The following is an 11,850-nucleotide window of genomic DNA, read 5'->3' as shown; positions in this document are numbered from 1 at the left end:
GCGGACAGCAAGAGGACATTTCATTGTAGCGAAAATTCTAAACTGTCTGTCAGCAATGGGTTAGTTATACGATTAAATAAAGATTCTTAAGACTTCAAAGATATGTCATTGCATTGCACATGATCATTGTCATATCATTGCCATTGAAGTAGACTTTCCAGTTTCCTGTTGTGATTGGCAGAGAGCTGGAGAAACGTCACATTTGTCTAGAGGAGAAGCTGTGCAGCCATCTCATGCCAGCTCAGCTTTTTTTTTTTTTTTTACTGTTTTTAACACACTTACATGAAAGTTTAAAGCTGAGAAGCCAAATATATCAATTTTAAATGAAAACTTTAAAGCAATTTTAAATATAGGCTACATTTTCTGAATGGTTTTGAGCTTAAGTTTCCTCTCTGAATTCATTTATAGATTTAGTTTTATACTTTCATGTACATCCTTGTTTTTATTTCATTTTATTTATTTAATTTATGTTCTAGTCATGGGTATATTTAATTACTCACAATGTCACACAAATGTTATATGACTAAGTGGTATATTTTTATATACTAATATTTAACACTGGATGGGACTAGCTTCTCAACAAATAAGCAATTTTGCCCTGGGGAAGTATATTCTAATCTATTCCTTTAAATTTTCCTTCTCCTAGTAATAAACAATTGTACTTCTGCCAATAGATGTAGATCATCTCTAGGGACTTGCTGTCCTTGTATATAATTAAACTTCTACATAAACATTTAAAGCAGTCAGTCTGAAAGATGATGTAAATCTAAAAGCATATTGCATTGTGAAATGCACCAATGTTGAGATCATATTCATATTTTTAAGGCCTACAAAAAATAGCTCCTAGAAATAAGTATTTTCTTATTTGGTTGTACAGAACTCTGAAGGCCTTTTATGTCATGTTATTTTTTATAATATTTAATCAGTTTCGAAACCAACTTTCTAACACCTTGACATTGACCTGTTACCGGTACTTCTTGATACCAGTAACAGGCCCATCATGCATAACAATGTAAGGGAGTTAAAGAATACGTTAATTGACGTCAAAGGAGAATGTGAGTACTATATTTGTTTCAATATAAAAATCTTGCTTTATTTGTATTTTAACACACTTTACAGTACCGAACAGTGAAATAAAAGAAAAATATACTGATATACTATTGTACTATTTTATATATATAGATGTCGCTTATTAAATGCATTTATTCACAAAAATGACACCTCGGCTCTGTCAGGAGGAAAAAAACTTTCATAAAAATAATATAATAAAAAATAACTTGGACACATTTTACACATTACAGCAAGTTCATTTACAAATATTACAATCATTTCATGTATTTTTTTTTCGTATCTCCCTTTAAACAAGCTCTGTTACTAATGACAAACAAGTGAATTAAAGCCCAGAGGATTTCTCTCAAAGGGAGTCAGTCTGTGATAACATTACCTGACAGCAACACCAATGGGAACCAGATAAATAGGCCACCATGGGACGGACATTTAGGCTATCAGGCTAGATAGTGCTTAAAGTTACTAAGAAACAAAGGGAGTGTAAGTGCTGGAAATGACCAAGTCAAATAAGGACACATATTGTGACTTTCAGTAAAAAAAAACAATAATAATAATAGTAATAATAATAATCTCATAGACTCTTTCAAGGGGAYGTCTAATTTATTTTACAGTATATCTCAACCGCTGGATGTTGTGGGTTTGGGATTTTTGCCCAGATGGATACACAGACTGCACACTACCTGAACCCGACTGTTTGACCTTGAAACCTGATGAAATAAAGTGCTGGTACAAATTTATTTGATTTGAACAATAAGTGTGCACTATTAAAAGTTATGACAAAATGTTACCCACATGTGAGGAAATATACTGTTCGAGAATGACAAGGTGACGAGGTGGCTTGTGGTGTCTCGGTGGTTATTTGTCAATCATTATAATTCGGATAAAATTTTATTTTACAGTACATTATTACATTATATACAAGAGTGGTAATGATTATAGCTATATATCATCAGCATGTGATTCATTTTCCAGACCATCCACCTGAATGATATAAAAATAAACTGTACACAAGCTGTTAAAAAAAAACACTTTCCCATGTTTTCTTTTCATCATTTAAAAAGAATGGCAGCAATCAATTAATTGAATAATTTCCTTAATAAGAAACAATTGCTACAGTATCGTGTTTGTATGGCAATTAAATATTACTGTTTTTATAGCTTATGACAGAACAAGAAGCCACAAAAACAAAGGAATATGTTTAAAGTAAAAGGCCAGTGCATATGGGATAATATATATTTTTTTATATTTAAGTAACTGTGATAGTAATCCTGAATTCCCATTTTCACTACATGAAAAGCCTGCATGGTAGCCTCACAGCTCAACCAAATACACAGGCTTCTGTTGCACCAATCTGTGGCAACTTCACATGAGCTCAGTTACTGACCTGCAGAAACTCGCCCTTACCTTTAACTTAATGTTTAATTTACCCTGTGAGAAAACAAACGTTCAAACAACCTGGCACTGTTTGGCTGTTCCGATCGGATCCTGGACACTTGATGCGAAGATGCCAGTGAGCGGACGACAACATAAGCGACGACATCTTTTAACGTCTTGCGGTATTTCACTCTTACTGTCTCACTCATAATCTCGTAATCTCATCTCAAATGTCTCCCGGAAGCTATAGGATGCAATCTTATTTTTTGTTTAAAAAAAAAACAAAAAAAACAGCACATTCTTTTAGTTGATCCAAGCACAGCCACGACAAAAACTGGCAGCAGTGTTTCCCACTTCCCCATCCAAAATGCAAAATACATTGTTTCACACCAGCACAGAAATAAGTATACAGATGTGATATAAATATACTAGGATATCTGTATTATGTCTTTAAATCTACATACTTATAGGTATGTATCCTGCATCTGACGTTAAGGCAAAAAACCATCAAACATAGAAAGGATGATTCGGGACTGCCAGACCTTTTCCCTGACATTCTGCCTCCCTGATTTCCTTCATTTCAGCTCACCCACTGAAGCTTGTCTTTCGTTACTTTGGTGAGAATCGCTATGTATGAGACGACAAAAAAAACAAACAAAAGAATGAAGACAGCAAATGAACTTTTGTTCTGCTGATGAAACTTTCTCTCCCTTTATGACATATTCAGCAAAATCTCAAATATAAAATAGGCAAAACGTATATGCTTCAAAGCATCACATGGCTTATTCTTTGAAAGTTTAGAAAATAATAATAATAATAAAATCAGTCTAATAGGAAATAAATATATGACTTGAAAGAGTCCAGTGGTGGTAGTGGTGATGTTAGTGATTGCTCTGCATCTAAAGTTCTGAGTTGTCATAACACCCGAAGAGCAACTAAAGGAAGACTTACAGCTGAAAACATGTCACCACAGAAACTTGTACGTGTGAGTCACACACCACAACACCATGAACAGTAAAGACAGATCTTGAACAAGAGACAATCAAAAATGATTCCAAAAATCAGACTCTCCTGTTCCACAATGCATTGCTTCACCACAGCCTCAGTCAGGAAGCTGATGTTTCACAAAGGCACAGAGCCATCTTACACCAGTAGCACTCTCCTTGTAAAGGGAAAAAGGATACGGGGCCTCTCTGGGCCCCCTTCAACGCAGCATCTTCCTTTTCTTCGCTTCCACGTTACGCTCTTCTCTTTCTCCAACTCTGCGGACTTTTTTTTTTTAAGCTTTATTTCCGACAGAAATGGAAAAAAAAAGTCACCGAAACTTCTCTGAAGAGAGCAGTTTCTATTGAGATTCTAACAGACATGAATTACTAATACTGACTTAGACACGAGTTAATAAACCAATAAGGAATGGCTTTTTCCAAAGAAGTTCATCACTGATCAATGTCCCTCGTGTAAATGCACACATACAAACATACAGTCAAGTGTATGTAGGTGCCTGTGTAAGTCTCTTTGTCTTTTTTTTTAATCAATAGGTGCACATATGAAATGCAATGATACTGCATGGCTTGCTGCATGCATGTATGCACATTGCATTGTTGTACTCTACACGACTTATTTGATTGTGTTTCTTTTTGTGGATGCTTTTGTGTGATTTCATGTGTGTTTATTCATGTGCATTCCAGTCTCCAGAGTGCTACACTGTCTTCCTTTGCCCATCAATAATGGCCTTCTAGATTCACATTAGTCTTAAGTTCCTAGTGAAATTAGTCCTAGAACTTGTTATCACTCCAAATCTACAGTTGCTGTGTAATTAGCTTCTCTTTGAGCGATTTTGAATGTATTCCCTTTTTGAAAAATATACTTAAAGGTCTGTATTGTCATTGCAGTCATATTTGTTCTTTGTTTGGCCATTTAAAGAATCAACAACATAACGTGTGCAAGATAGGAGGGAGATACAGGAGCAGACCTCATGTATCTTCAGCTTGCGAAGAAGAATCTTCCTCTTCTTCTACAGGACTTGTGTCGTAAAGTCTTTCCTTTTGTGGCTCCTCACCTAACTGAGGTTTCAGCTCTTCCTCTCCTTCCTCTTCCTCCATTGCCACTTCGTCCTCTTCCTCTATTATGTCCTCATTCTTCTCCTCTGACATCAGATCTTCCTTGTCCTCATTGTCATCGTCCTTGTCTATGTCACTGCAGTCTTCTGCCACGTGGTTTGGTGTGGTTTTGTCGTCCCCGTGTCCCTGCTCATTCTGAGAGCTCTCTTCCAGGGTGAGCTCAAACTGGAACTTGTCAATGCATTTGTTTAGCTCCTTTTCCTGACACACAGGAGGCGGCGATGGGCTTTGCGGAATAGTGCTCTGGTACCAGTCCCTGTTGTCCTCGAGGGTGTCCAAGATCTCCTGGGCGTCGGGATGCACAAGGTCTCCCCACGTCTCCCATAGCGGGTGAACAATGTAGTCAATGAAGCCCACCTACATCCAGGAGAAAAGAAAAAAAAAACAATATAACACTGACTCGACTCAAGCAAGCGCAACCTTTCTCCCGGCAAATTGGCATTAAAAATGTAGGCGGGCGACTGCTGCGATCAGAGCTAATAGATCAGCCTCTGCTCTGTGGTTATCATCCCACCTGCAGCATTAACAGCAATCCAGCTGTTCGCCATCCAGACAAGTGTGCTCCACTGCTAATCATTTACCTGACTTTTTTCCACAGATGCGGTGTGTTTGTCGCACATGGGACTGATCTCCATGCCTCGCTCCCTTTCCTTGTCTCCCTGCCTGAAGAACTCCTCCATGATTCTCTCCGTCCATTGCCGATACACATGCAGAGGCTTCGTGGGATTGCTCAGGTCTGCACAGTGCACCATGTTCCTCAGTACCTGTGTAAAAGTTGCACACACATATCACTCAGTCTGCAGATTGACATCTCTGTGTTTTTATATTATATGATTACAATTACTTTGTGTGGCAGCTGCTCACTTCCACACAATTTTCAAAAGCTTATCTTCACTGACAATGGGAAGATGAACCAATCCACTTGATCCTTCACAGCAATACTGAAAGCCAGATGCATAAAACACACATTAACATAAAAAAGTACCTGTATTCTGTCGGTGTAGTGGTCGAGCATCAGAACTCCAGAACTTGTCACTTTCTTGGTTTCCACCATCGTCTTAAGGTCTGCCAGCAAACTCATGTGTTTGGACATGTCTGTAGCCAAAACCTGGTAACAAACGGTATGTATTTTGGAAGTGTGTGGGAAAAATGCTAAAGACTAATATGACAACTGAAAAGAGTTTTCTTTGCGGTAGTTTATCAGATACCTACCATATCAATCACAAGTTTCCTCAGGCTCTGTCTTTGCCTTTTGGTGAGGTTCTGGAAGATGTCACAGTTCTCCTCATGGAGCAGCTTAAACCCCACAGCCAGGTGGTGGTTCTCCAAAACGGACTCATCGTTGTACATCAGGGCCAGTTCTGAGTCTGAGGAGGCAACAAATATAGTGAATGAACGTGTTGGTTCAACAGTTTCAAAAATGATATAATAAATACTACTATTTATTCTAGAATTCAGAGAATTAAGGTATTATTAATATTAATGAAACAGCTTCCAATAAGTGAAATAACAACAAAAGCCACAGTAAGTGCAGAGCTTTGGTTGCTTAGTTTATGGTTTAATAGTAATAAAATCGCCTGGAAAATAAATTATGAATGTGAAATATATTTTTTTTAATATACTTGATATATATTTCTCTTTATTGCTCTCATTCTGACTCACTTGTGTTTATGAGGAATTGGTTGGACACTCCTGGATGGTCTACATCATGAATGGCAGCAGCAAATAAAGCTGCCAATATCTCCAGGTCTGTGAATACAGCCTGTCAGGGAGAAATAAGAGGAACAGCGGTCACTTCAGTCAAGTGGCATGTGTGTGTGTTCTCTAGGATTGATGTTCTAACTGTGATCCTCACATCTAGAGCTGGTGTGGATAGCAGTACATGGGTGGACTGGGTGACATCAGCAGCATGAAGGCTGTTGTGGTAGGCGACATTGGCATGATAGTGGTCCTCCAGGGTCATCACGTAAGTGACGAAAGTATCCACAGGGATCCGAAAAGTTTTTAACAGATCTCTTTCCTGCAGCAGAGAGAGAGACAATAGGGGGCATGGGAAAATATGACAAAGTTAAGTTTTGGTCTTATCTGTCCAGATAAACTCCCTTCATATGTTTACTGGGTCTCCCATATGGCTTGTGGCAAACTGCAAGCATGACTTCTCTTGGTGATTAGTTCCACTAGGTGATTTTTTTTAACTCAAGCAATTTTTCCCATGTTATGGGTGAAAAAGTCTGCCAACAGTGCAATTACTTTTTCATTAATATCAAGTTCAGTTATTTGTAAGTTAGTTAAGACTTATTTTAAGTGTATTAAAATAGTTGCACTAGAAACTAGACAAAAAATACTTGGTAAAATTTTGTGTCTTTGCACTGCACTTTTTATGGTGCATAATTGTGCTAACATTTGCTAATATTCTGCTGCTGATACTGAAATTTAATAAGGACTATTCCATTCAATTCAATTCAATTCCATTCCATTCTATTCTGGTTTATCATATATATAGACAATGAAGTACAATGTGAAATCTGAAAATGTTCAAATGGCATGAATACTTTATCAAGGCAGTGTTGGTTCCCAAGTCCGCAAACAAAAATAGTTTTCTCATAGCAGTTTATTTATTTATGTTGCCTTTGACTTAGGCACCTGACCCAACAGTAAGAATAAGCAAAATAAAGCCACAAAACAAACAAAAGTGAAGCTCAGTTTAACATAAAAATAAAAAATATATATTAATTTTGGTGACATTGTTTAGGTTTGTTTGCCATTTTCTTCTCACCTGGAAGATGGCAAACATGATGCAGCTTAGGGGTCGATTATTGGAGAACTCTGCCACACGAAAGATATTAAGGCCCCACTTGTTCAAGTCGTCCAGTTCCTGACGGTACAACAGACAGCTTTAACAATCACACAGACATCAATTCTGTGTTAATCAATAACAAAAATGCTATGTGTTTAATAGAATCAATCATAACTGCTGGATAGCATGGTATTTCTGTAAATATGATGAGAGATTTGTTTGCTTAGAAACTGATTTCGGCTTTTGTGCTATCTCCAGCAGGTCTGATTTCTTGTGTTGCCTGTCAGTTCTTTTACCCTGGCTAAAGCTTCCTCGTGCTCCGTCTTCACGCCAAACCGAGGCAAGGTGGAGTTGGAAAGGCTGGAACTGTGCGTGAGCTTTTTCACACCGCTGATGTGACACATGGGCTTCTCTCTTTCCCTCAGAGTCGGAGATGGGATTTCCACTTCGTTTTGCTTATCTGAAAAAATAAAAACACATCACAAGACAAAGTTTCATCTGACAACCCCGGCTTTATTAAGTTTAATAACAAGCAAATGTCGTGTTTGTTGTACCTAAAAAGGTGGTGGAGATGTATTCTGACACTTGGTTCCCTGAGCGACTCATCTCTGACAAATGGGACAGCTCCCTGTTCAACATCCTCTTGAACTGAGGGGAGAATAAGTTTATAGATTTAGTACAAACACGAGTTTCTGGTGATGAAGATGGCTGCACACGTTTTAGATTGAATCTGCAGAGATACGCCCGTAGAAATGCTCCAATACAAGTAAAATTATCACACTGATGTATTATGAGGCAAGAAAATCCATTATGAATCATCCATCCTCCTGTCTCTCAGTTGAGAACAGGCTGTTCAACACACCAGCTTGAGTGATGTGTTGCAGTTATGTGCCATTTTTACACATATTGTTCTCTGTGCATCTGCAGTGTCAGACACAGTCTGCAGGTCCCAGACACAAATGTGAGCACACGCAGAGAAGCAAACCTCTTCCTGAACGTTCTTCCCGRTTTTACATAATGCTTTATTTCTGGACACAAACACAATTCGCCCAACGAGAGGTGTAACGGCTCCGGATAAAGCGAGTCTTGAGAGGGCATGATTTGATTCGGACAGACCCCTCAGTCTGCRTCCTACTGACTGATCTTTCACACATAACAATCTCCATGGCAACCAGAGCAGTTGCCTTAGCAACTGCCTCCTCACAGTCAGTCCTTCAGCTTGATGTGAGAGCGGTGGCTGTTTGGGTGACAATCTGAGGGAGTCGGCAGGTGTCTCTGACCTTTACCAAGGTCAACGCTCTCTCCTCTTCGTCTCCTTCTATCCAGATCTCCCTGCTGTCCATTTGCATTCCTGCCTACCTTCTAAGAAAACTAAAGCTCTGTTCTTGCTCTCCAACCTTTAAATGTGTCCCCCTGTCTCTCAAGTTCATCTTTGCCTTGTTGGCATTTTGAAAACATCTTTCATGTTTCAGCGCTTTTTWTTTTCTTCACACTTCCTCACATGTTCAATACAGTCTGCAGCTCATCACAAGCAAATAGGTAGTATAACAACAAGCCCTGCTAGCAGTGAGGCAGAATCAGACCTCAGTTACTTGGAAAGCTGTTGCCCAGTGGCACACTTAGGCAACAGGCTCAGCCCAAGCCTCCCCACCCACCACCTACCCTTTCAGTCTCCCCGTTCTTTCCTTTCCTAATGCTGTAATGCTGAGTCACCACTGCCAGTCGACACTTCTACCGTGCCAGTCCAAGTGCCAGGACAAATAACACTTCCTCTGACACTGACTAATGAGGCAAACATGCAAATAGTGTTCAGATATAACTGTGGGCAGACGCACATGTACACCTGTATATGTGAAGGGTTACCCTCTCTTACAGTCACAACGTGTGCAGAGTGGGGCTCTGAGCTAAGACCAGTTAACCGTAATTCAAATAAAACACAAAGTAGTAAAAGGGAATCCTTTTAAGCTAATTCACTGACACAGTAAAAGGCCAAAGAGATTCTGTGAGCAGCACTAGGACGGGATACTACACCAGATCAAAATATGACTTGATCAAAGCGAATAACTTGTTACATTTGTTTGAAAAAAAAAACTTCAGACAAGAAATGTGATAGTTTTTGAGAAAAAACCTCTTTCACATTTGTGTTGACAGCAACCACACACAACCAGGAGAGAGTGAGATGGATGCAAGAAGGAGATGTTTCGAATAGAATTTGCACATTTGTGATAAAGCTGAAATAAGTATATATCATAACGTACAAGCTTAATTTTTAAATTGTTTATTTCTTCTCTTAGCAGAAGGAGCCTTAAACGTGGTGTARAGGTACAAAGACAAACGGGATTACATTTTTACACCACTTGTGCAGAAACAATGAAAAAAGATCTTCCACCTCATCCTCTGTGGATTCAAGTAATGTATTATGTACAGGAACATACAAATATGTTTACGGTTTTTACAGTGTCACTACCAGGTCTTTGAAAGTTCCCCAAATGAATGAAGTGTTAAGAAACCCATGTTTGTTGTTTTACTTTCTTGTTACATAAAACTGCAAATTGCACTGTTGAGTCAAGCAAACATGCTAGAATAAAGTTAGTTCAGTACATAACAGTAGAGCATTAGGTGCCAACAGCCTCCACCCAAACTGAAACTCCCAGACTTTGTTTACACTCTGGCTCGTTTAGCATTAGCCTACCTGGTCCCACCAACCGATGAGCCAGGGCCTTGAGCAGGTCTCGCAGAACAGGTCCACCAATGGCGTCCTGCGTTCAGCCGTTGTCCCACTTCCCTCCCTCACACCTCCATCAGCTGCACCGAGGTCCAGCTCTGCCCCTGACCTCCCCTGCAGAGGACTGTAGCTGGAGGAACGGGACAGCCTGTAGCCCCCCGGTACAGGTGAGGGGCACTGAGATGGTGCCGGGTCTATGGCCTCTACCACACCCATGTTGAGAGAACCAGGGGGTTTGGGCCTATGACACAGGTATGAGGTGTGGTAGTGAATTGGGCCAGGGGCACTGCGGGTGCCCCAGTTGCATGAGGGCGTTGTCAGGGTCCGTGGGGAGAGGCCACAGCCAGTCAAACCGGGACACTCCAGAGTGGCGTCTGCCCCAAAATGGGGAATGGGGAAGGGGTGGAGGGTAGGGGSCGCCTGTGCAGATTTTCCTTGTCTACATCCAGTTCTCCAAAGCAGGGCACCCAGTCAGTCCTGAGTCAGGCTCCAGCCTCAGTGTGCTCCAGAGATGAGGATCCCCCTGATGGGCAGAGCAGGAGCCCCCCCTGGATCTGGCTGCAGTGGAGACTACATCTTATCCCATTTCCTGAGCAGGCTGACCCAAATCTACAGTCACCGCAGGATAAAAGGTAGATGAGTGCTGAATGAGTAAGGATGGAGCGAAAGAGAGGGGAATGTGAGACCGTCTGAAGGACACAGAGAGGAGTTGATGGAGAAGATGTGTTTATTTGAGAAGGATGTAAACAAAAAGCAACACCGCAAGAGCTGGTTCTCTCRACAAACAGTAATAAAAAGAGTTAGATGGCAGAGGTGAGGAAAACAGGGAGAGTGACGTTTGTGATCTTGAACAGCAGCGGTGAAGGGAACTTGGATGGCAAGTGGAGCATCGGGAAGGAGAGGGATGCAGATKATGGCAAGAGGAAAACAAGAACACAGTGAATGAGACAGAGACAGACTGGAAGAAACAGAGAGGGACGCGAGCAGGCAGGCCTCTAAGCATACGATCCCGTGGAAGAATCCCACCAAAACAGTGGTCTGGAAAAACARTCTCCTTTTCCTCCCGTCGCCTGCCCCTCCCAAACGGTACAGATCCAAAGGCCCGGCCCAGTACTACCGGTGCAACAGCCCGTCTGAGTCGCCTCTCTCCAAACCTCAACTGTACACTGCCTGTGCACGGGCAATCGGCTCGCCTCCCGACAGCAGCGCAACCCAGTCCTCTGCTCCGAGTCAGTCCATGCCTCAGCTGCCCCAAAATGCCAGAGGTCTAATCCTGCTGCTTTAGGCTGCCATTCGTCCTCTAGTGCTCTCTGCCTCTTTCGCCATTTCCCTGGATGCTGTAGACAGCACTCGCAAGCTAATCAGGCAGTGGCTGCAGGCGCGTGCATGCGTGTATGCGTGTGTGTGTGTGTTTCTGCAGCTGCCTCCCAGTTGGAGGCTGAGTGCGCATGTGCGACACGACAGCATGTACGTCTGTCAAATATGTGTGTGAGCGAGGGTGTGAGTAAGAGTGAGAGACAGAGAGCCAACGTTCATGTGTGCACCTCCATGTTGGCATGGCGTTGAGGATTTGTACTGCTCCCTTCTGCAGTATCACTGAAATGTTTCCACAAAGACTGTGTCCCCAGAGGTATGTACCTCTATTGTACATCCGCGGGCAAATCATAGAAGTTACGCCCGTCTGTTCTTTTTCGTCTAAGGCTCTTTCATTGCAAGCCGGACTGAAGATGATAAATACAATCTTTTATTTATTAATGATGACAGAA

At 41.1% G+C, this 11,850-nt stretch overlaps 1 protein-coding gene across 2 annotated transcripts in view; it reads right to left on the bottom strand.

The window, feature by feature from the left end:
- Window positions 1-1,337: 1,337 nt before the first annotated feature.
- pde4a (phosphodiesterase 4A, cAMP-specific) overlaps window positions 1,338-11,850 on the bottom strand; it is a 46,024-nt gene continuing 35,511 nt past the window's right edge. For both annotated transcript variants that reach the window (XM_008415999.2, XM_008416000.2), the window contains exons 7-15: window positions 7,914-8,007; window positions 7,656-7,819; window positions 7,339-7,437; window positions 6,418-6,582; window positions 6,225-6,324; window positions 5,775-5,929; window positions 5,548-5,670; window positions 5,144-5,326; window positions 1,338-4,919 (exon numbers count right to left, since the gene is read on the bottom strand). In XM_008415999.2, coding sequence (XP_008414221.1) covers window positions 4,416-4,919; window positions 5,144-5,326; window positions 5,548-5,670; window positions 5,775-5,929; window positions 6,225-6,324; window positions 6,418-6,582; window positions 7,339-7,437; window positions 7,656-7,819; window positions 7,914-8,007 — 1,587 coding nt within the window. In that variant the 3' untranslated portion in view covers window positions 1,338-4,415. The remainder of the gene's footprint in view (window positions 4,920-5,143; window positions 5,327-5,547; window positions 5,671-5,774; window positions 5,930-6,224; window positions 6,325-6,417; window positions 6,583-7,338; window positions 7,438-7,655; window positions 7,820-7,913; window positions 8,008-11,850) is intronic.

Source organism: Poecilia reticulata, linkage group LG8 (assembly GCF_000633615.1).
Source record: "Poecilia reticulata strain Guanapo linkage group LG8, Guppy_female_1.0+MT, whole genome shotgun sequence".
Lineage (NCBI taxonomy): Eukaryota > Metazoa > Chordata > Actinopteri > Cyprinodontiformes > Poeciliidae > Poecilia > Poecilia reticulata.
The sequence above is the reverse complement of the archived record's forward strand: the minus strand, read 5'-3'. Positions and strand labels throughout refer to the sequence as shown.